Source organism: Peromyscus californicus, unplaced genomic scaffold, assembly GCF_007827085.1.
Source record: "Peromyscus californicus insignis strain IS unplaced genomic scaffold, ASM782708v3 Scaffold_4__1_contigs__length_199733344, whole genome shotgun sequence".
In the NCBI taxonomy this organism is placed as follows: domain Eukaryota; kingdom Metazoa; phylum Chordata; class Mammalia; order Rodentia; family Cricetidae; genus Peromyscus; species Peromyscus californicus.
The window spans coordinates 61,591,620-61,611,074 of NW_026294562.1; the positions used below are offsets into that span (position 1 = coordinate 61,591,620).

Sequence of the window (19,455 nt, forward strand, 5' to 3'; positions counted from 1 at the left end):
ATTCTCCCACTCACTCAGTCATTCACTAATTCACTCACTCATTCACTAATTCACTCACTCATTCATTCTCTTCCTCATCATCCTCTCCCAGGATGCTTCTGACTCTGAGCATCACCCAGGCCCTAGTTAGCCTCTGTGTACTAATTGTCACCTTTAGGACATATCCTCCCAGCAAATAGAGGCAGAGAACTCCCCAGTGGCCCTCACCGGGCTGCCAAGCCCCTAGTGAACAGCCTGAAGTATAAGCCCCCTGAAGTCCAGGCCTGTCTTTGTTCAGTTCCTATATCTATGGACATGTTTTAAAAATATGGGCTGGAGGGATAGCTCAGCCGTTAAAGACTAGGCTCACAACCAAAAATATAAAAATAGCACACACACACACACACACACACACACACACACACACACAGAGAGAGAGAGAGAGAGAGAGAGAGAGAGAGAGAGAATCCACAAATGCTCTGAGTGTATTTATAAAACAAATTGGCCATTTTCTGAAAGGGGGCACAGGTGCAGGGCTGAGGTGGGAGTGAAGCCAAGCAGATGATACTGCATTCAGGTGACTCATTCATGGGATCCTTTGATGATACTGAAGTTCTTTCCAAAGGAGTCCAGTGGTCCTCATGCTCCTAATCTGTGGATGGGACCTCTCCCACCTCCAAGGACAGCTGAGGTTGATGTCCCTCTTGAAGAGAAAGTGGTGAGTAGGTAGAAGGTCTGGAATTCAAGCCACTTGAACAAGCAGCACATGTCCTGCTGGCCTCAGGAGGACTTTTGGGTGGTGTGTTGGGACAGCAGTGCTGCTCAGTTTACTGGGAAGGCCCAAGCACCTCCTCGCTGGCCCTGAATGCCGACTGCTGGCCGTGTTCCTTACTTCCCTTGGACTTGAACTCTGATTCTGCGGACTCTGGGTGGCTTGTGTCACCGAGAGCATGGCACCGCTGGCCCAGGCAGCCACACTTCTCAACCTGGGTGTAGCTGAAGGTGCGGCTGGAGCCATCGTCGCAGCGCAGCGTCACACTCCTCTGCGAGGTTTGCAGTTCCTGGCAGCACTCACACTTGTGCTCCACTGTGTTGGCCTCCAGGGAGTACCTGCGGGTAGATCTGCTCAGCGCCCGGCCCTGCCGGGAGCTGCCTGCACCTGCCACAGGCTCCGTGTCCAGTGGGCACAGCGCCAAGCTCCCGAGGTCTTTGTCACCCTGGGTACAAAACCCTACCCCTCTTCTCACTTGCCAATGGCCCTGGGGCAAACGTTTCAGCCACAGCTGCCCTTGGCCACCAGGCGTCCTGAGTCTGCATCCAGAAGCACAGCAGGTCACTGCTGCCTCTTTCTCCCCCTCCTGGTTCTGGCCCTCTCTGCCAGGCTTCTGGACCTGAGTGCACCCCACCCCCCACCCCACCCCCACCGCCAATTGCATCTCTGAACACTGTCCCCTGAGGCTCCCCGGGGCTCGGGGTTCGTACATGGAGGTGCTGTCCCCGCAGTTGCCCTGGCAGTAGGAGAGGCTCACTGGCCCCTCAGAGCTGCAGTTTTGCTGACGGATGATCTGCTGTCTTTGGTGTACCGTGCATTCTGGGAGGACAGGAAGTGAGGCAGAGGGTCAGTGTCTGCTCAGTCATTTCCTGGGTGCTCCAGGCTGGGATCAACCCCTTCCTTGTCAGACCCCCCCTCCCCGACTTACTCTGCTGGGGTAGGAGACAGTCATAGCAGCAACCGTCTTCTCTCAGCTGAGCGTGGCCCTGTGCCAACAATGGACCATTGTGAATGCCAGGGGCAACGAGGCGTCCGGAAATGGAGGAATGGCTCATGGGGCCAGATGTAAAGAGTAGTGGGGATGACCCTCCACGGAGGGGACAAGCCTGATGGCCATGCTGGCCTCCCCCTCATCTCCAGGTGAGCTGCCTCCTTGGCTGGAGTGGGAAAGCCCAAACTTACTGGTGGACAGTTGATCTTGGGGCACTCCTTCTTCATCGTCACAATAGTGAATACATCTTGGAGCTTCTCACACTTATGAGTCACACAGGGGTCTTCAGGTTCGGGCCAGGACTCACCAGGCTGAAAAGAGGCCCAGCCTGCACAGTGAGTGCTCATCCTCTGACTGCCCCCAGCCTATTGTCTTCTAGGGAGACACTGGCATAGGCCAGGCCTATGTCTGCCAGAGACAGCTTCCCAAGTGCCCCCAAGGCTCAGGACCCTGTCTATTCAGCCTGGAGACCCCAAGACCCTGCCTGATCGTCTCTGAGCCTCCAGGATTTAGGCCACTCAGGGTCCAGTGCCCCAGCCCTTCCAACCTGTCCAAGAGACATACCGGCCAGTGCAGAGAAGGAGGGCAGTGGCTCGGTTCAAATGCTGTCTGTTTCATGCTCTCTGTACCTGGGCCTGGGACTTTTAGTAGTTCCTTGGAGCGTGTGGTGGCTTTGTCCCAGCCTGTGTGGGACCTTTGCAGAGCCTGTGGTCTGCTGTTCTTACCATTTATTCCCCTTTCTGAGGTCACTTAGCACAGTCCCAGGTACTCACGAGGTAGAAGTAGGTGGAGCTGTTGCTGTTTTTAACGAGGCAGCCCTTCTGTATACACTGGCCACAGCACTGCCCTGGCTTGACGTGGTACTCAAAGCCCTGCGGGAAGAGTGGTATGCTGCTTTAGTTCAGGCCATTGGCACAGGGTGACGAGAGCAGGGCTGGGGCCAGGACTCACCTGAGGACATTGGATGTTGCTGCAGAGCTTAGTCTCACAGTTGACCACAAAGACATCTGAATGGAAATTGCTGGGCGCCTCACACAAGCATGTTTCACAAAGGCTGGAGGAGATCACAGCACCAGGCTGGAAAGAGTCAGGGCTGGGCATTAGTGGGCTCAAGCTGGGAAGAGACCTGCCCTATACTCTGACTGGCCAGTTGCCCCAGCTGCCCACCAAGCTGACCCATTCTCTAGGAAATGACCCTTAACGTTACCTCATGGTGAAGAGATCATAACTCAGGTGCTGTCCGAGGGCGGAGCTTGTAACTGTGTCTCTATGTCAGGGGACCCAAGATACTACATACTTGGAGAATTGGTGTGGGGGAAGTAGAGCTGGGGGAAGTGAGGTGCTGGCATACCCAGTGTGATTTCAGGGGACCAAGAGCTGCTAGAATCCTGATGGGCCCGGATACCAGGTACTGGCAGCTTCAAGGATACTGGGGCCAACCTCAACTGCACCACTCTGAGCTACATCCACAGAGGTTTGTGTCGTTGGTCTATGCAGGAGCTCTGTGCCAGGGTCTACAGTGGCTTAAGAACTCCTCAGCTTCTCAGATCACCACCTGAGCCCCACGGGGCTCATGGAGCACCCCAAATGGGAAGCTCAACCGCTGTGGGCTGTCAGACCTGAGCACCAGTGGTTCCTACCTGATAGAGAGTCCCGTTGACTTCACAGCCCTTCCGACCTGTCCAAGAGACACACTGGCTGTAGCCTGGGCCTTGCAAGGGCCCAGCCTGACTCCTACATCAACACGTTCTGCTGCTAGTTACTGGAGCACCTTGGGCTTCCTTCCCACCAAGGACTCCACGCCAAGCAACAACAACCCATCTCCAACCATCAGTGGCTTCATCTGGCTGGTCCCCTGGGAAATTACAGGCCCCAGTGTGACTTGGTGCAAGGGTCGGGGACACTCACTGCTGCAGGTTTGGCTTGGGCAGCAAGTTCCCTCCTCGTATGTGACCATCAGGCTAGAATTCTCCGGGCAGTGCAGAGGAGGAGGGCAGTGGCTGGAGTTGCAGACTGTGATAGAGAAAGCTGTCAGGGGCTGGGCTTGCCCTGTACCTGCTTCTTTTCTGTTCCAAGGGCCTACCCCACCACAGGATATCATGACAGTTCCCAGGACCCCAGGAGCAGGTTCTGGTCAGGCTGGACAGAGGAGTATCCACCACACACACCTAAAGAGCACCTGCTAGGACATTACCAGATCAGGACCCAACAGGCTCCCTGTACTCAAGCAATGTACAAAGCCTGGGAAGGGATGGTTTCTACTCCCTTCCTCCTGGGACCATGTCCGCAGAGCTGGCTGTTGACCCAGTGTACCTATGGCTCCTCAGGAGATAGTCCTACCTACGGGTATGGGGACAGTAGCAAAGGCTCACCACAGCTGAACTGGGGACAACACTGGCCAGCCTCCAGGGCTTCAGGCACCGGCACAAAGCCAGGCTCTGGACAGGTGGTCTGGGGACAGGGCTTCCTTTGGCAGGTCAGTGTGGCCTTCCTGCAGGTGCAGTCCTCGCAGCCGATGCTGAGGGTGTGGCCCGGCTACGGGAGAACGACACGGACCTGGCCTGTGAGTGAGCTGCTCAGGCCAAGGGCAGCTGCAGCCAAGCCTCATATTCAGGTCTCACATGTGCTGAGGGTCTGTGCCGCAAGTCTGGGGGAGAGGGCTTTAGGAGTGCAAGGCCTGAGGCACTGAAGTCCAGGCACAGAGGCCAGGAGCAGAGGGGAGAGAAGGGCTTTGTTTGATGAACAGCCCTTCCCCTCCACCTCATCACACCTCATCATCCTTCTTCAGGAAAGAAGGAGTCCCAGGGAAGAACAGGACTGAACAGTCCTCATGAGACACCCAGCAGCTCCAAAACACAGGCAGGGCAGAGAAGAAGGCCTTTCTGGATCCTGTTGGGACACTGGCACTCTCCCTGCCTTCATCTGGCCTTTGGCACACTAAGAAAGGCCCACGACAGCCCTGACGGCCTTTGTTTCCAGAACCTCCCGCCTCAGGCTCTGGCCCCCCAAGAACCACCACCATTTGTCCCTACCTCCACAGGTTCTCCATGAGGCCCCAGGCACCCTGTAGAGAGAGGTTCTGTCATTTTGGGCGGCCAAAGGGATGGGGCAGGAACAGGACCCATGTTGGGCACCATAGTGGGATCTGGGGTCAAGCCACATCCTGACCCTCCAACCCCCCCATTACATGCCGTGGGGACATACATTGGCAGGAAGGCATGCAGATTGAATCATTAGTACTGAAAGGTGTCATGTTATCTGGGCAGAAGCAGCCCTCTGTGAAGGGGCCAGCTTCTTGAAGGGTCCTGCAAGAAACAGAGAATTGGTGGGTCCTTCACCCCCAAGTAAGAAAGAACCCAGCCTAGGAAAGCCAAGTGCCAGAAGTAGATCCCCAGGGTTTATCAGCCCTGTGAACAGAGGGCTGGCACTTACAAGCTGGTGCTGGTGTCATCATTCCTATAGCAGTATTGAGGGTTGGTTGGGCCACATGGCTGGTATACTTTGTTATCAGGGCAGGTGAATGCTGCATGGAGAGAGAGCCACCCCTGAGAAGCCATTTCAAGACCCCACTTCTGGAATCCTCCAAGCTCCAGCCACTGCTGAGTGCTGACACCCACTCAGAAGCCTTCAATAGCTTTCTACAACCTGCCCCACTCCCCCAGGTCCTTCGCTCTATAGCTTGTCCAAGACAGCTGGCACCCCAGGCCCTAAATCCACAGATACTTCCATTTGGATAATCCCCCTTTCCTGAAAACAAACCCAAAGTCTGGGGCTTTTCCCTTCAGGGAAGACTGGCTATGAGGCTTCATGTCCTCCTCCTCTCCCAGGCTATCTAAATTCTCACAACAGAGGACAGGAAGGCGGCCTGGCTGGGCACTCACAACAGGTATTGTTGGTCTGGCTTCTCCAGGGGATGCACCGGCCTTGGGCTGCACAGAGTGATGCGTAGAGCTCTAGGGCTGAGCACACCACCTCCAAGGTCAACCCATGGCAGGAGTCGAATAAGCAGCCTTCGTAGAACGCCAGTGGAGGGATGATGTCATGGCAGGACTGGAAGAGACTGTGGGTGGGCAAAGACAGGCACAGGTGGTGTGTGCATCCGTTATACTCGGGTTACCACTCACAGAGGGGGCTTCCAGATCTGTGACCTCTCCTTGGAGGTGAGGTTCTGGACAATGAATGACTCAGCCCCTGTGAGTCTGTCTTCTAAGCCAAGGGACATCCCACTTCTGTGTGCATGCCAGGAAAGGTATCAGCCAGAGCACCGCTTCCTGCAAATGTCTCTCCCCTCAGCCTCCCTTATTCTGGAACCCTGCATGCTGCCCAGGTGCAGGCAGTGACTGAGCTTGTATCAGTGAGAGGAACTGATAGAGCACTCCAGAGATGAGCCAACCTACCACTGCCAGGTGTGCAGTAGCATTCCAGCAGCGACGACTATCTGACAAGATCCCTAGAGACAGTGCCCAGACCCTAGAACAAGGCTGACCTCACTTTTCTAGGAGCCTTTTGAGGACTGGGTAGCTTTTGGCAGATGGAACCAGCAAGGTTACCCCCACTTTCTGGAATCTTACTTGCTCAGGAGGAGCTCACAGATTGGTGATGGTGGGCATGGAGTCGGCGAAGGACTGGGTACCACTGAAGTTGATGTTGGAGGAGGCCCTTGGCAGGAAGGCTGGTTGGGGACCTTCCAGTGGGGGGCCATCTTAGAACAAGAGGTTAGTGCCCCTCCAGGCAGGCGGCACTCATCCTTCTTGTCATTGGTACAAGTGCCTGCGGGTGAGACAAGGGTCAGCCAGACCGCGGGGCAGCAGAGCTGTGCCTGGTGTTCTCTTGCTGAGGGTCAGAATTGGCACCTTGTCTCATATCCTCTCCTGTGTGCCTGACTCTCCCAGAAGCCAGCTTGGTTCCCAGTGTACAGGGAAGTCACCGTGGAGTAAGTAGATGTGAACCACATGTGTGCACATTCAGAAAGCCCTCCAGGTCCATGGAGAGGCTGCTCCTAATACCCAAACAATATCCAGAGTGAGCTTACCACATTGGCCCTCTGTGTTGTTGGAGAACATGTTGAAGGGCACCTCAACAGAGAAGATGAGGCCTGAGAACATGACCTGGACACCAATCTCCTGGATGGCCACATACATCTTGATACCCACACGGGAGACGATAATGCCATTCTGCTGGAAGCCAGGATTGACTACCTTGTTGTTGAAGATGATCTGGATACAGACAGTAGAAGGAAGTTTAGAGTTAGGGTCCTCAACCTAGACCAAGCCTGCCACAACCCCCTCCATACACACCCAGGAGGGCATGTCCACCTGGTTAGTCATGATCCCATCAACCGGCCTGCGGGTCAGCACCACGCGGTCCTGGTGGTACTCCACGATGATGGACTGCGGGCAGGAAACACTGTCTCCGGGGTCACAGAAGTAGTTGTCAATGAGCACACGGAAGTGTCCAAACACAGGCACGATCTGCTGCACCAGCACATATGTGCAGTTATCCAGAAAAGTGTAGTAGGTGCCATCAAACGTGATGTAGTGGGGATCACCCCAGCCGCTGCAAACACCTGCGGGGGGGGGGGGGAGGTAGCTTACCTTATAAACTGGCTTTCATCCAGCTGGTCCAACCCCCCCCCCACACTGCCTCCAAATCAGGAACTCTTGAGGCTGTTGTACCCTTGTGACACATATGGATAGTCCCTTTAGACTTTGACTGACAGGTCCTTCATAAGCTGCTGGGATTCTGAGACACAGAGGACCCTCCTTTTCTCCCACTGGGCTCTATGGCTCTGGGACTCAGTTATCTCCACTTGACATCCCCATCCCTGACCTGATAATGGGAAATCTTTCCTGGTGTCCACCTCATTCTCTCCTCCTCTGTCATGCCTCCCTTTGTTGAACACTATCCCCACTCACACTGGCACTGGTAGTGCTGGCAGCAACCATCCTGGTCATCCACCTTCAGAGGTGGGTAGCCGTTGGCACAAGATGGTGCTTTCACTTCTGGGCACTGGCGTGGGCTCAGGGAGACGACATTGTTGCCCTCACAGGTGGCTTGGGAGCAATTAGGCATGTGCCAGATGTCCCCTTTCTGTAGAAACAAAGCCGGCTGTGGGTCTGAGTCCTGGGCCATGGGATCACCCTTCAGTTCTCAGGGGTATACCATCACCTCTGCCACCTTCCCCCTCACTGAGGGGGAATTTTAACCTCCAGCCTCAACACCCAACTACCCAACTATCAATGCAACACTGATGAACCAAACATACAAAACCATAAAAAGACCCAGCCCAAAGCTCGCCCTGTGTCAACTGGGGGCTGGTGTTCTTCATGAGGACTTAAGTTGAGGTATAATTGCAAATACACCAAGGTCTCCATAGTGGCCATCAGTCTCCAGGAAGGATAACAGATAGACTTACCATTCTTGGCGGGACCACATTGCACCGATCCCGATGAATGACAGGTGTGCTGGTAGATGTAGATGTGAATAGAGCTGGTGTAGGGGACGGCGTGGTGGAGGGGCAGTCCTGACTAACACTTCTAACCACCTGGCAGTCCTGGCTACACATGGCATAGTAACAGTGGCCATCAAGATCTGTCTGGTTGTAGATGATGGATCCTGCAAGATCAAGAGGTATGTAGAGGTTGGGGAGGCCCTGGAGAAGACTGCTCCCCAGATAGTGGGTTGCCAACCTCAAGACTTCCCAGTCAATGAAAGAAGGAAAAGACTAGAAATGTCTAAAGGCCATTGTGGCACCATCTGCCAAACCTTAAGACGTTAACGGAAGACAATAAAGGTAAGGAGTACCTCGGGAAACTGCATAAAGATGTCTCACTTACCGATAGGATACAAATGGCCTGCCACGCTGCAGAAACAAGGGGTGGCAGAGTGGACTCTAGGGCTGGACGATGAGGATGGGGACACAGATGAGGGTGACACAACTGGAAATGAGGGCTTGTGGGATGATGTCACAGGGGAAGTCGCAGAGGTCCCGGGGCAGCCTTCAGGAGTGCGGCAGCACAGCACTCGCACCTCATAGTTGAGGCACATCCCAGAGACGTCCTTCTGGTCCCGGTTCCTGCACACAAGGCCCACAGTGGGGTCACACTGCACCACCTGACCCAGATCCTCCACCCTCATCTCAGGGTGGTTCTCAGCCCTGCATTCCAGCTGTGTGATCTCCTCTGGCCGGTGACAGATCCTCTCTCCCCTCCTCAGGATGTTGCTGTAGGTTTCCAGGTCCCCTCCATGTGGACCAGGCACCGGGAAGTCAGTGTCAAACCACTTGGTCCAGCTGCACTCTGGCTGGCAGTGGGTGGTCCCTGGGAAAGAAGTCACAACAGAAGGAGACCCAGGGCCTGTGGTGCTGGTAGGAGCAGAGGTGGCTCTGGTTCCAGGAACAGAGATGGTACTGGTTTTTCCTATGAATGTCATGCTGGCTGTCTGCCAAGATGTGGTGCTGGTGCTCCTGGTGAACATGGTGCTGGCTGTCTGCCCAGATGTGGTGCTGGATTTTCCTATAGGTGTTGTTCTGGTTTGGGGTTTGGAGGTGGTGCTGACTGGCTGCCCAGAGGTTGGTCTGGGTTTAGGCATGGATGTGGTGCTGGCTGTCTGCACAGAGGTGGTTCTGGTGTCCCTGGTGGACATGGTGCTGGCTGTCTGCCCAGATGTGGTACTGGATTTTTCTGTAGAGGTTGAGCTGGTCTGGGTTTTGAGGGTGGTGCTCAATTTTCCTCTAGAGGGTGAGCTTGTTTGGGGTATGTAGGTGGTGCTGGCTGTCTGCCCAGATGTGGTGCTGGTGCTCCTGGTGAACATGGTGCTGGCTGTCTGCCCAGATGTGGTGCTGGATTTTCCTATAGGTGTTGTTCTGGTTTGGGGTTTGGAGGTGGTGCTGACTGGCTGCCCAGAGGTTGGTCTGGGTTTAGGCATGGATGTGGTGCTGGCTGTCTGCACAGAGGTGGTTCTGGTGTCCCTGGTGGACATGGTGCTGGCTGTCTGCACAGAGGTTGTGCTGGTTTGGGGTGTGAAGGTGGTGCTGCTTGTCTGGACAATGGTTGTCCTGGTCCGGGGAGTGGATGTGCTGATTTCTTCATGCACAGAAGTGGTGACAGGAGCCGAGCTGGTGACAGTCTCACCTGAGGTACTGGAAAGAGTGGCAAGTGTGGTCCCAGGGCAGCCTTCAGGAGTGCGGCAACACAGCACTCGCACCTCATAGTTGAGGCACATCCCAGAGACGTCCTTCTGGTCCCGGTTCCTGCACACAAGGCCCACAGTGGGGTCACACTGCACCACCTGACCCAGATCCTCCACCCTCATCTCAGGGTGGTTCTCAGCCCTGCATTCCAGCTGTGTGATCTCCTCTGGCCGGTGACAGATCCTCTCTCCCCTCCTCAGGATGTTGCTGTAGGTTTCCAGGTCCCCTCCATGTGGACCAGGCACCGGGAAGTCAGTGTCAAACCACTTGGTCCAGCTGCACTGTGGCTGGCAGTGGGTGGTCCCTGGGAAAGAAGTCACTACAGAAGGAGACCCAGGGCCTGTGGTGCTGGTAGGAGCAGAGGTGGCTCTGGTTCCAGGAACAGAGATGGCACTGGTTTTTCCTATGAATGTTGTGCTGGCTGTCTGCTCAGATGTGGTGCTGATGCTCCTGGTGAACATGGTGCTGGCTGTCTGCCCAGATGTGGTGCTGGATTTTCCTATAGGTGTTGTTCTGCTTTGGGGTTTGGAGGTGGTGCTGACTGGCTGCCCAGAGGTTGGTCTGGGTTTAGGCATGGATGTGGTGCTGGCTGTCTGCCCAGAGGTGGTGCTGGATTTTCCTATGGGTGTTGTTCTGGTTTGGGGTTTGGAGGTGGTACTGATTGGCTGCCCAGAGGTTGGTCTGGGTTTAGGCATGGATGTGGTGCTGGCTGTCTGCCCAGAGGTGGTGCTGGATTTTCCTATAGGTGTTGTTCTGGTTTGGGAATTGGAGGTGGTGATGGATGGCTGCCCAGAGGTTGGTCTGGGTTTAGGCATGGATGTGGTGCTGGCTGTCTGCACAGAGGTGGTTCTGGTGTCCCTGGTGGACATGGTGCTGGCTGGATGTCCAGAGGTAGTGATGGATTTTCCTATAGGTGTTGTTCTAGTTTGGGGCATGGAGGTAGTGCTGGATGGATGCCCAGAGGTTGGTTTGGATTCAAGCATGGATGTGGTGCTGGCTGTCTGCACAGAGGTGGTTCTGGTGTCCCTTGTGGACATCATGCTGGCTGTCTGCCCAGATGTGGTACTGGATTTTTCTGTAGAGGTTGATCTGGTCTGGGTTTTGAGGGTGGTGCTCAATTTTCCTCTAGATGGTGAGCTTGTTTGGGTTTTGGAGGTGGTGCTGACTGGCTGCCCAGAGGTTGGTCTGGGTTTAGGCATGGATGTGGTGCTGGCTGTCTGCACGGAAGTGGTTCTGGTGCCCCTGGTGGGCACTGTGCTGGCTGTCTGCACAGAGGTTGTGCTGGTTTGGGGTGTGAAGGTGGTGCTGCTTGTCTGGACAATGGTTGTCCTGGTCCGGGGAGTAGATGTGCTGATTTCTGCATGCTCAGAAGTGGTGACAGGAGCCGAGCTGGTGACAGTCTCACCTGAGGTACTGGAAAGAGTGGCAAGTGTGGTCCCAGGGCAGCCTTCAGGAGTGCGGCAGCACAGCACTCGCACCTCATAGTTGAGGCACATCCCAGAGACGTCCTTCTGGTCCCGGTTCCTGCACACAAGGCCCACAGTGGGGTCACACTGCACCACCTGACCCAGATCCTCCACCCTCATCTCAGGGTGGTTCTCAGCCCTGCATTCCAGCTGTGTGATCTCCTCTGGCCGGTGACAGATCCTCTCTCCCCTCCTCAGGATGTTGCTGTAGGTTTCCAGGTCCCCTCCATGTGGACCAGGCACCGGGAAGTCAGTGTCAAACCACTTGGTCCAGCTGCACTGTGGCTGGCAGTGGGTGGTCCCTGGGAAAGAAGTCACTACAGAAGGAGACCCAGGGCCTGTGGTGCTGGTAGGAGCAGAGGTGGCTCTGGTTCCAGGAACAGAGATGGCACTGGTTTTTCCTATGAATGTTGTGCTGGCTGTCTGCTCAGATGTGGTGCTGATGCTCCTGGTGAACATGGTGCTGGCTGTCTGCCCAGATGTGGTGCTGGATTTTCCTATAGGTGTTGTTCTGCTTTGGGGTTTGGAGGTGGTGCTGACTGGCTGCCCAGAGGTTGGTCTGGGTTTAGGCATGGATGTGGTGCTGGCTGTCTGCCCAGAGGTGGTGCTGGATTTTCCTATGGGTGTTGTTCTGGTTTGGGGTTTGGAGGTGGTGCTGACTGGCTGCCCAGAGGTTGGTCTGGGTTTAGGCATGGATGTGGTGCTGGCTGTCTGCCCAGAGGTGGTTCTGGTGTCCCTGGTGGACATGGTGCTGGCTGGATGTCCAGAGGTAGTGATGGATTTTCCTATAGGTGTTGTTCTGGTTTGGGGTTTGGAGGTGGTGCTGACTGGCTGCCCAGAGGTTGGTCTGGGTTTAGGCATGGATGTGGTGCTGGCTGTCTGGACAGAGGTGGTTCTGGTGTCCCTGGTGGACATGGTGCTGGTTGGATGTCCAGAGGTGGTGATGGATTTTCCTATAGGTGTTGTTCTAGTTTGGGGCATGGAGGTAGTGCTGGATGGATGCCCAGAGGTTGGTTTGGATTCAAGCATGGATGTGGTGCTGGCTGTCTGCACAGAGGTGGTTCTGGTGTTCCTTGTGGACATCATGCTGTCTGTCTGCCCAGATGTGGTACTGGATTTTTCTATAGAGGTTGATCTGGTCTGGGTTTTGAGGGTGGTGCTCAATTTTCCTCTAGATGGTGAGCTTGTTTGGGTTTTGGAGGTGGTGCTGACTGGCTGCCCAGAGGTTGGTCTGGGTTTAGGCATGGATGTGGTGCTGGCTGTCTGCACAGAAGTGGTTCTGGTGTCCCTGGTGGGCACTGTGCTGGCTGTCTGCACAGAGGTTGTGCTGGTTTGGGGTGTGGAGGTGGTGCTGCTTGTCTGGACAATGGTTGTCCTGGTCCGGGGAGTGGATGTGCTGATTTCTGCATGCTCAGAAGTGGTGACAGGAGCTGAGCTGGTGACAGTCTCACCTGAGGTGCTGGAAAGAGTGGCAAGTGTGGTCCCAGGGCAGCCTTCAGGAGTGCGGCAGCACAGCACTCGCACCTCATAGTTGAGGCACATCCCAGAGACGTCCTTCTGGTCCCGGTTCCTGCACACAAGGCCCACAGTGGGGTCACACTGCACCACCTGACCCAGATCCTCCACCCTCATCTCAGGGTGGTTCTCAGCCCTGCATTCCAGCTGTGTGATCTCCTCTGGCCGGTGACAGATCCTCTCTCCCCTCCTCAGGATGTTGCTGTAGGTTTCCAGGTCCCCTCCATGTGGACCAGGCACCGGGAAGTCAGTGTCAAACCACTTGGTCCAGCTGCACTGTGGCTGGCAGTGGGTGGTCCCAGGTTGGGTGATTGTGTGTGGACTGTCTGTGGCCCAGGTCTCTGTGTGTTCGGTTGCTGAGTGAGTACTGATGTCCTTGGTGGAAGAGGAATGCAAGCTTGTGGTCCAGTTGGTCTTTGTTTTTGTGCTTACTTCATGTGAGGCCGGATGTGTGGTAGCTGAAGCCGTGGAGCACACGTCTACTATTTTACAGCATTCTATCCGGATCTCATAGTTATAACAAATGGGTGGCAGCTGGTTTTTGTTCAAACAGATCAACCCTTCCTCTCGGTTACAGATTACATTCTGCCCCAGCTCCTCCAGTGGAGTGTTGGGAAAGAACTGAGCCCTACACTCCACATTTCGTGGCTTCTCACAGAACTTGTAGCCTTTGGATCTCAGGTTTTTGAAAGTGTCAAAATCTCCACTGTTTCTGTCAGGCCCAGGGTAGCTGCCATCTATCCAATCAGTCCAACTGCAAAGCTCCTGTGTGCATTCATGGGTAGTCTCAAAAGAGGCTGTGGTGGACCCTGAGCTTGGGATGGACACAGATGATGTGGCTGAAGTTGGCTGTGGCATTGGGCCAGTAGTGGACAGATTTACTTTAATGGCGGTCGAACTAACTGGGCCAGGGGTAGTTGGACTTGAAGCTGATGAAGAAGGATGTGAGGAAGAGGGGAAAGGACCTGGAGCATGGGTAGAGCGGCCTGAGATAACCGTGCTATCTGTGTGGTCAGTTGAGGTGACAGGGGTTAAGGAGGTTGTGGTCCCCCTTGCAGCTGTCCTGGAGGTTATCAAATGGGTGGTCTGCGTAGGACCACTGGAGGTTGGACAGCTGATGGGGGTACAGCACTGAATTCTGATCTGGTAGTTGTCACAGAGCCTTGACACCTGATCCCTGTTGTGACAGGTCAACCCTACAGTTGTACTGCACTCCACTTGCTGCCCCAGCACATGAAGTGGCACCTCAGGGGTTTCCTCAGCACGGCATTCCACTGCCCTTGGTGCTTGGCAGATCTGGTAGCCATGGGCACGGAGGTTCTCCAGAGTCTCAAAGTCACCACTGTCAATGCCACGTCCAGGATGGCTGACATCCATCCAGGGAGACCAGTGGCACTCCTGGCAACCTGGTGTGGTTGAGGTGGAGGCCATAGTAGATGCAGTCAAGGTCGAGGCAGTGGCAGGTGTCTTCACTGACGACATGCTGCTGGTTGTCAACACAGCCCTGCTTGGGGACCCTGTGTATACTACACTCAGGGTAGGGCTGGGATGTGTGCTGGAGGGTGGCATTGAGGTCATGACTGTGGACAAAGGTAACAGGAGTGGACATTAAGGCCTTGGTACTGAGATAAAAGCAGGGTCCCTGGTCACATCCTCCCTCCTCACACATCGGCTGCCTTGGGTCTCACCACCATGGTCATACTAACTTTGAAAACTGAACATCAGAGCCACATCACCTAGCCTGTCTTCTCAGAACCTACCTCTTGGTGGACAGAAGTAGAGTATATTGGGCCCACAAACAGACAAATTAATCTCCTCTAAAGGCCATGCCCTGAGCAGAATCTATATACTTATACCTCTCAAAACTAGCTTGGGGTGGGGGGACTCTGACAAACCCCCAACAGTGTGAGACCTCAGGGATATCTAGTGATCCATGCAATGTAAGGCAAGCAGGCAGCTATGAATTCTGGGAAAATCTCATGTTCATCTAAGTACTGGCCTGGGGCCACTTGTGTTAGAGCCTGTAAGCTAAGGCACACACTCCCTTGGGATCGGGTCCAGTAGCTACAGAAAGTGGTACCATGGACACCAGGCCTTCCAGAGTGGGTCAGGGAGATTGATCCCTTCCTGCTGTGACATAAAAACAGGGTACCCATGGTCCAGATGCCCAACTCCTGGGCCCCTTCTTGAGCCTCAGGGCCTGACACCAATACCCAGAGCTAGCCATTACCTAACATTCTGCAAGAGAAGCAGTACCAGTCAGCAGGAAGAGAGACACCCCAACTAAGCCTAACGTTTTCTGCCACCAGTCACGTCTGCCTTACCAACTGGTGTGGAGAAGGAGAAAGTGGTCGGGGGTGTGGGGGTGGTGGGGCTGCAAGCCTCAATGGTCCTTTCGATGGTGCCGTTGGCCCTGCAGTGTGCAGAGATACAGCCTCCCGTGCCATCTGTCGTGTGGTAGATGATTTCCCCAGGATGGAAGTGTTGCCCGTTGTAGGTACAGACACAGGCTGTGGGAAATAGACGTTTAGCCAGTCAGGGGGGTGCTAAGACAATGGCTTCCCCCACCCTGCCTCCAGATCAGAGGAGGCTGCAGATGCTCACCACCAGCATCATGGGCACAGCTCACACCGTTCTCCGTGCAAATGCTGTCAAGAGAAGGGGGAAGTGGGACTGAGTGCGTGGGAACGGGAACGGCCTGCACCCAGTGTGCTCAGTGCTGGGGATGAAGCAGCTCCATTACAGCCCAAGCTGGACGCTGCGGTCCCGACCGGGTCCTAACCTTCAGCCTTTCAGGATCTGCTCCACTAAGGTCTCTCTCAAACATCCCCCCCCCCCACTCGTCAATAACCGATGGAGACAGGTGGACTTTGATGGACATCGTCCCCTCGTCCCTGTGTGTGAATGTGATGGCTGAGGACACCATCACATTCACACACAGCTGGATTTTAGGTCAAGGAAGTCCTCCCTTTCACATGAGCCTTAGGCCAAAGGCATCCTTCCTCTCAGCTGAGTCTCGGGCTGAGGTTTGTCCTCTCCTCATCTGAACCCCAGGCCAAGGGCACCCTCCCTCCCAGCTCAGCCACAAGCCAAGGGTGCTGTCCTTCCTCTCAATGGAGCCTAAGAAGAGTGTTGTCCCTCCCAGCTGAAGTTCAGGCCACTGGGGTTCCGGCAGGTGTGTACGCAAGGGACCCCCTAGGGCTGGAACTGTCACTCTTTCCCCTCAGCTCCACCTCCTCACCTAGGGCTGAGGGTGCTTCTAGACCCCAGGCTGATGCTGTGTATAAGGTTGGTTTAGATTCACCATGGTGTTCCAGGTTCTACATCACTCTGGCTGAATGACTTACCAGGAATAGCAGTTCTTGTCTGAAGGTACTGTCGCGCCTGGTCGGTACAACTTTCCATTGATGCGGCAGGGACGAGGTGGTGGAGGTGAAGGGGTGGCTGTACAGTTGCGTACACACTGCATCATGCCCTCATCAAAGATGGGGGCTGTTGGTGGGCACTTGGGGTAGCAGCCTGTGAACCAAGAGACCTGTGTCACAGAGAGTCTCTCTCCCCCCCACCACCACCCCGAGCCCTCTCACACCAGGGCCCTGGTCAGTCCCCAGTGCCTAGCCTCATCCACACTCGTGTTTGAGGTTGAAGCTACACAGGCTCCTAGTGGGATCAGGAAGAATTCATCCCAACCAAGGGTCCCATAAGAAAACCCCAGGGCTTGGATGTCAGGACAGACCCCAGTCAAGATCCTAGGAACCCAACAGACCCTGCCCCTCCAAGTTCAGCCTTCAACCTACCTTCAAGGCCGGGAAGATCATGTAGGCAGTGTCCATTAGGGTTCTGGCAGGTGCGCATGCAGGGAGCCCCACACGGCTTGTAGTGCCACTCACACTGACCCTCTGGGTTGTAGTAGTCACAGAACAGCGCTGGAAAGCAGGGAGATTTGCTGGCATCGAGGGTCTTCTAACCCACTTCCCACCCCACCCTGAGAGAAGGTGGCTCAGATAAGGGTTTCAGGGTATCAGATAAGGGTTTCGGGCTGATCGGGGTGCCAGAGAGGCAAGCATCAAATGGGACTCTCCAGCTACAGCAGCTGCCCCCAGCCACAGTCCTCCCTGGGGCTTCACATAGACTGCGCCGAAGAAGGCAGACTGATGCCTCCAGTGTAGAACATTTTCTGAGGCCAGGCTTCCTCCTACAGATGCTCACCCTCATTTCTGTTTTCCTTAGGAAACTATCGGCCCTTCAGTGCTTCCTGATGGACATACAGAGCTGGCCTCTCCTGCCTGGAACCATAGTCCCTCCCAGAGTACTCAGCAGACATCCTAGCTCAGCCCCTGCAGTCCCCAGCCCTTGGAGCTACTCCTGTTACAGCCACCTGTTGAGTGGCCACAGTATTTATGCACATGCATGTGCAGGACACACGCAGATGGACACACACATTGGAGGTGTGTGTGCGCGCATCTGTGTGTCTGTGTCTGTGTGTCTGTGCGCACGTGCGCACAGGGGAGGCGATCACCCACCCATCCCCAGTTCCACCCTTCAGCAACACAGACAAAGCCCCACTCACGGCAGATGTCTGGTGTCCTCCAGGACACACACACTCCCACTTCATGGCAGGCCTGGGCATAGGCAGCCACAGCAGTGCAGAAACACTCGCAGTCACCCCCTGAGTCACAGGCACATGCGTCACTCACACAGGCTTCATAGTACTTGGCGGGCTCCACCTGAAAGAGACCAAGGCTTCAGGCTCTGGGGGAACTCCTGTCCCCCTCCACTCTTAGTGCATACACTGGCCTAATAATTTGGGCTAGTTTCTACTAGTGTTCGTAGTGACAAATGTATGACCATGAACGACCCGCCAGTATATCATGGTGTCCATAGGCTGGCTCTGATCATGGAGCTGCCTGAAGTTTTCTCAGTCCATGTTCAGAATTAACAGCCTCCAAACCATAGCCCATTCTGGCATATGCATGTGGGTTCCCAACCCCGAGACACCCACACCGTTGGCCGATGGTTTCTCTATCCTAAAGTTCAGAGACCACACAGTCCCACTGTCGTACATGGGCATGGCAGGCAGTGAAGGTCGCACTGTTGATGATGCTGCATTGCTTTTGGGCCCAGGACTTGCGATAAGGGTTGGCAGTGCAGGGGTCCTTGGACACCACCGCATCTGGGCAGGATGGCGAGAACTTCCAGCTATTTCCAAACTCCAGCACATCGCCCACCACAGACTGGCTACGCGTGGTGAAGTCATTGATGGCATTGTCGTCGAAATTCCCACACAGGCCACAGACCCTGCCCTATAGAAGCACAGAGATTAGAGATACGGACCTGAGCCCCCTTCCTGAACCCTGATATCTGCTCTGCTCTATTACCATGCAACTTCCTAAAGGATGCGCCCAGGAAGAACAGCAAGTGTGAGTTTAGAAGGCCCTTTGGTGTCCAGTGGTGGTGCAAGGCACCTGTGCCCATCTGTGTCTGTCCCCAGGCCACAACCCCTGCCCATGACATCCCGGGAGGTCTGTGAGTTCCCCAGCTGGGCAGCCCAGGAAACCTCATTCTCCGTTCTTCCCAGAAGGCTGCTTTGTCCCTCTTCCCTCCACCCCAACCCCAGGGCCAGTTCTCAGTCCCTTTGCAGGGTGAGCACAGCGCCGTGACATTCAGCTTAGAGTCTGCCTTGAATAGCAGTCCAAAATAGCAGCTCACTGCAGTGAGCTGGACAGTGGCCCCTAACTTGTCCTTTTCTAACTTGTGAATGGGGCCTTCTTAGAAATAGAATCTTTAAAGGTAGAGTCAAGTGAGATGAGGTCTCACTAAGGCAAGAGTGAGTCCTGTCTCCCGTCTAGTGTCCTTACTAAAGAGAAAAATAGAGACAGCTACACACAGTCAACCAGGTGACAACAGAGATAGAGACTAGGATGATGAAGCCACAATCCGGGGATACCTGGAGCCCCAGAGGCTAAAGAGGCCAGAAAGACCCTCCTAAGCCTCCAGAGAGGCTGCAGCCCTCCTAACACATCATCTGGGCTCCCGGGGTCCAGATACAATGGAGAACTGGCCACCCAGTTTGTGGTCATTTGTTATAAAACTGCAAGACACACACAACAAGGGACCTCCTCACGGCTCTTCTAAAGGTCCTCCCCATCCATCCCCTCCCCCTCTCAAAAAATTGTTATATTGATTTACTGCGTATGTGTATATGAGGGATGCGTGTGCCACCGAGCTCTTGTGAAGGTCCAGGGACTACTTGTGGTAGTCAGCTCTGCTACCATGTGGGTCCTGGGGACTGAACCTCAAGTCTGAGGTCATGAGGCTTGTCAACAAGCACCTTTACCACTGAGCCATCTCCCTGGCCCCTCTTTCTCTGTCTCTCTTTGTCTCTCTGTGTGTCTTGATCTCTCTCACTCTTCCTGTCCATCTCTGACTATCTCTGTCTCTCTGTCTCTCTATCTGTCTCTGTCTGTCTCTCTGTCTCTGTCTCTCTATCTGTGTCTGTCTGTCTCTCTGTCTGTCTCTCTCTCTTTCTTCTCTGTCTCTC

At 54.8% G+C, this 19,455-nt stretch overlaps 1 protein-coding gene across 1 annotated transcript in view; it reads right to left on the reverse strand.

Moving 5' to 3' along the window:
• Positions 1-525: 525 nt before the first annotated feature.
• The window catches only part of Muc5ac (mucin 5AC, oligomeric mucus/gel-forming), a 31,562-nt gene continuing 12,632 nt past the window's right edge, over positions 526-19,455 (reverse strand). The window contains exons 25-51 of the mRNA XM_052760117.1: positions 17,978-18,217; positions 17,485-17,641; positions 16,712-16,840; positions 16,262-16,433; positions 15,519-15,562; positions 15,239-15,424; positions 12,512-14,494; positions 11,339-11,701; positions 8,579-10,237; positions 8,158-8,357; positions 7,658-7,832; positions 7,058-7,308; positions 6,775-6,958; positions 6,314-6,512; positions 5,624-5,802; positions 5,175-5,265; positions 4,947-5,047; positions 4,775-4,806; positions 4,115-4,277; positions 3,651-3,755; positions 3,383-3,420; positions 2,694-2,819; positions 2,516-2,614; positions 1,934-2,053; positions 1,680-1,737; positions 1,462-1,570; positions 526-1,089 (exon numbers count right to left, since the gene is read on the reverse strand). Coding sequence (XP_052616077.1) covers positions 807-1,089; positions 1,462-1,570; positions 1,680-1,737; positions 1,934-2,053; positions 2,516-2,614; positions 2,694-2,819; positions 3,383-3,420; positions 3,651-3,755; positions 4,115-4,277; positions 4,775-4,806; positions 4,947-5,047; positions 5,175-5,265; positions 5,624-5,802; positions 6,314-6,512; positions 6,775-6,958; positions 7,058-7,308; positions 7,658-7,832; positions 8,158-8,357; positions 8,579-10,237; positions 11,339-11,701; positions 12,512-14,494; positions 15,239-15,424; positions 15,519-15,562; positions 16,262-16,433; positions 16,712-16,840; positions 17,485-17,641; positions 17,978-18,217 — 7,446 coding nt within the window. The 3' untranslated portion in view covers positions 526-806. The remainder of the gene's footprint in view (positions 1,090-1,461; positions 1,571-1,679; positions 1,738-1,933; positions 2,054-2,515; positions 2,615-2,693; positions 2,820-3,382; positions 3,421-3,650; positions 3,756-4,114; positions 4,278-4,774; positions 4,807-4,946; positions 5,048-5,174; positions 5,266-5,623; positions 5,803-6,313; positions 6,513-6,774; positions 6,959-7,057; positions 7,309-7,657; positions 7,833-8,157; positions 8,358-8,578; positions 10,238-11,338; positions 11,702-12,511; positions 14,495-15,238; positions 15,425-15,518; positions 15,563-16,261; positions 16,434-16,711; positions 16,841-17,484; positions 17,642-17,977; positions 18,218-19,455) is intronic.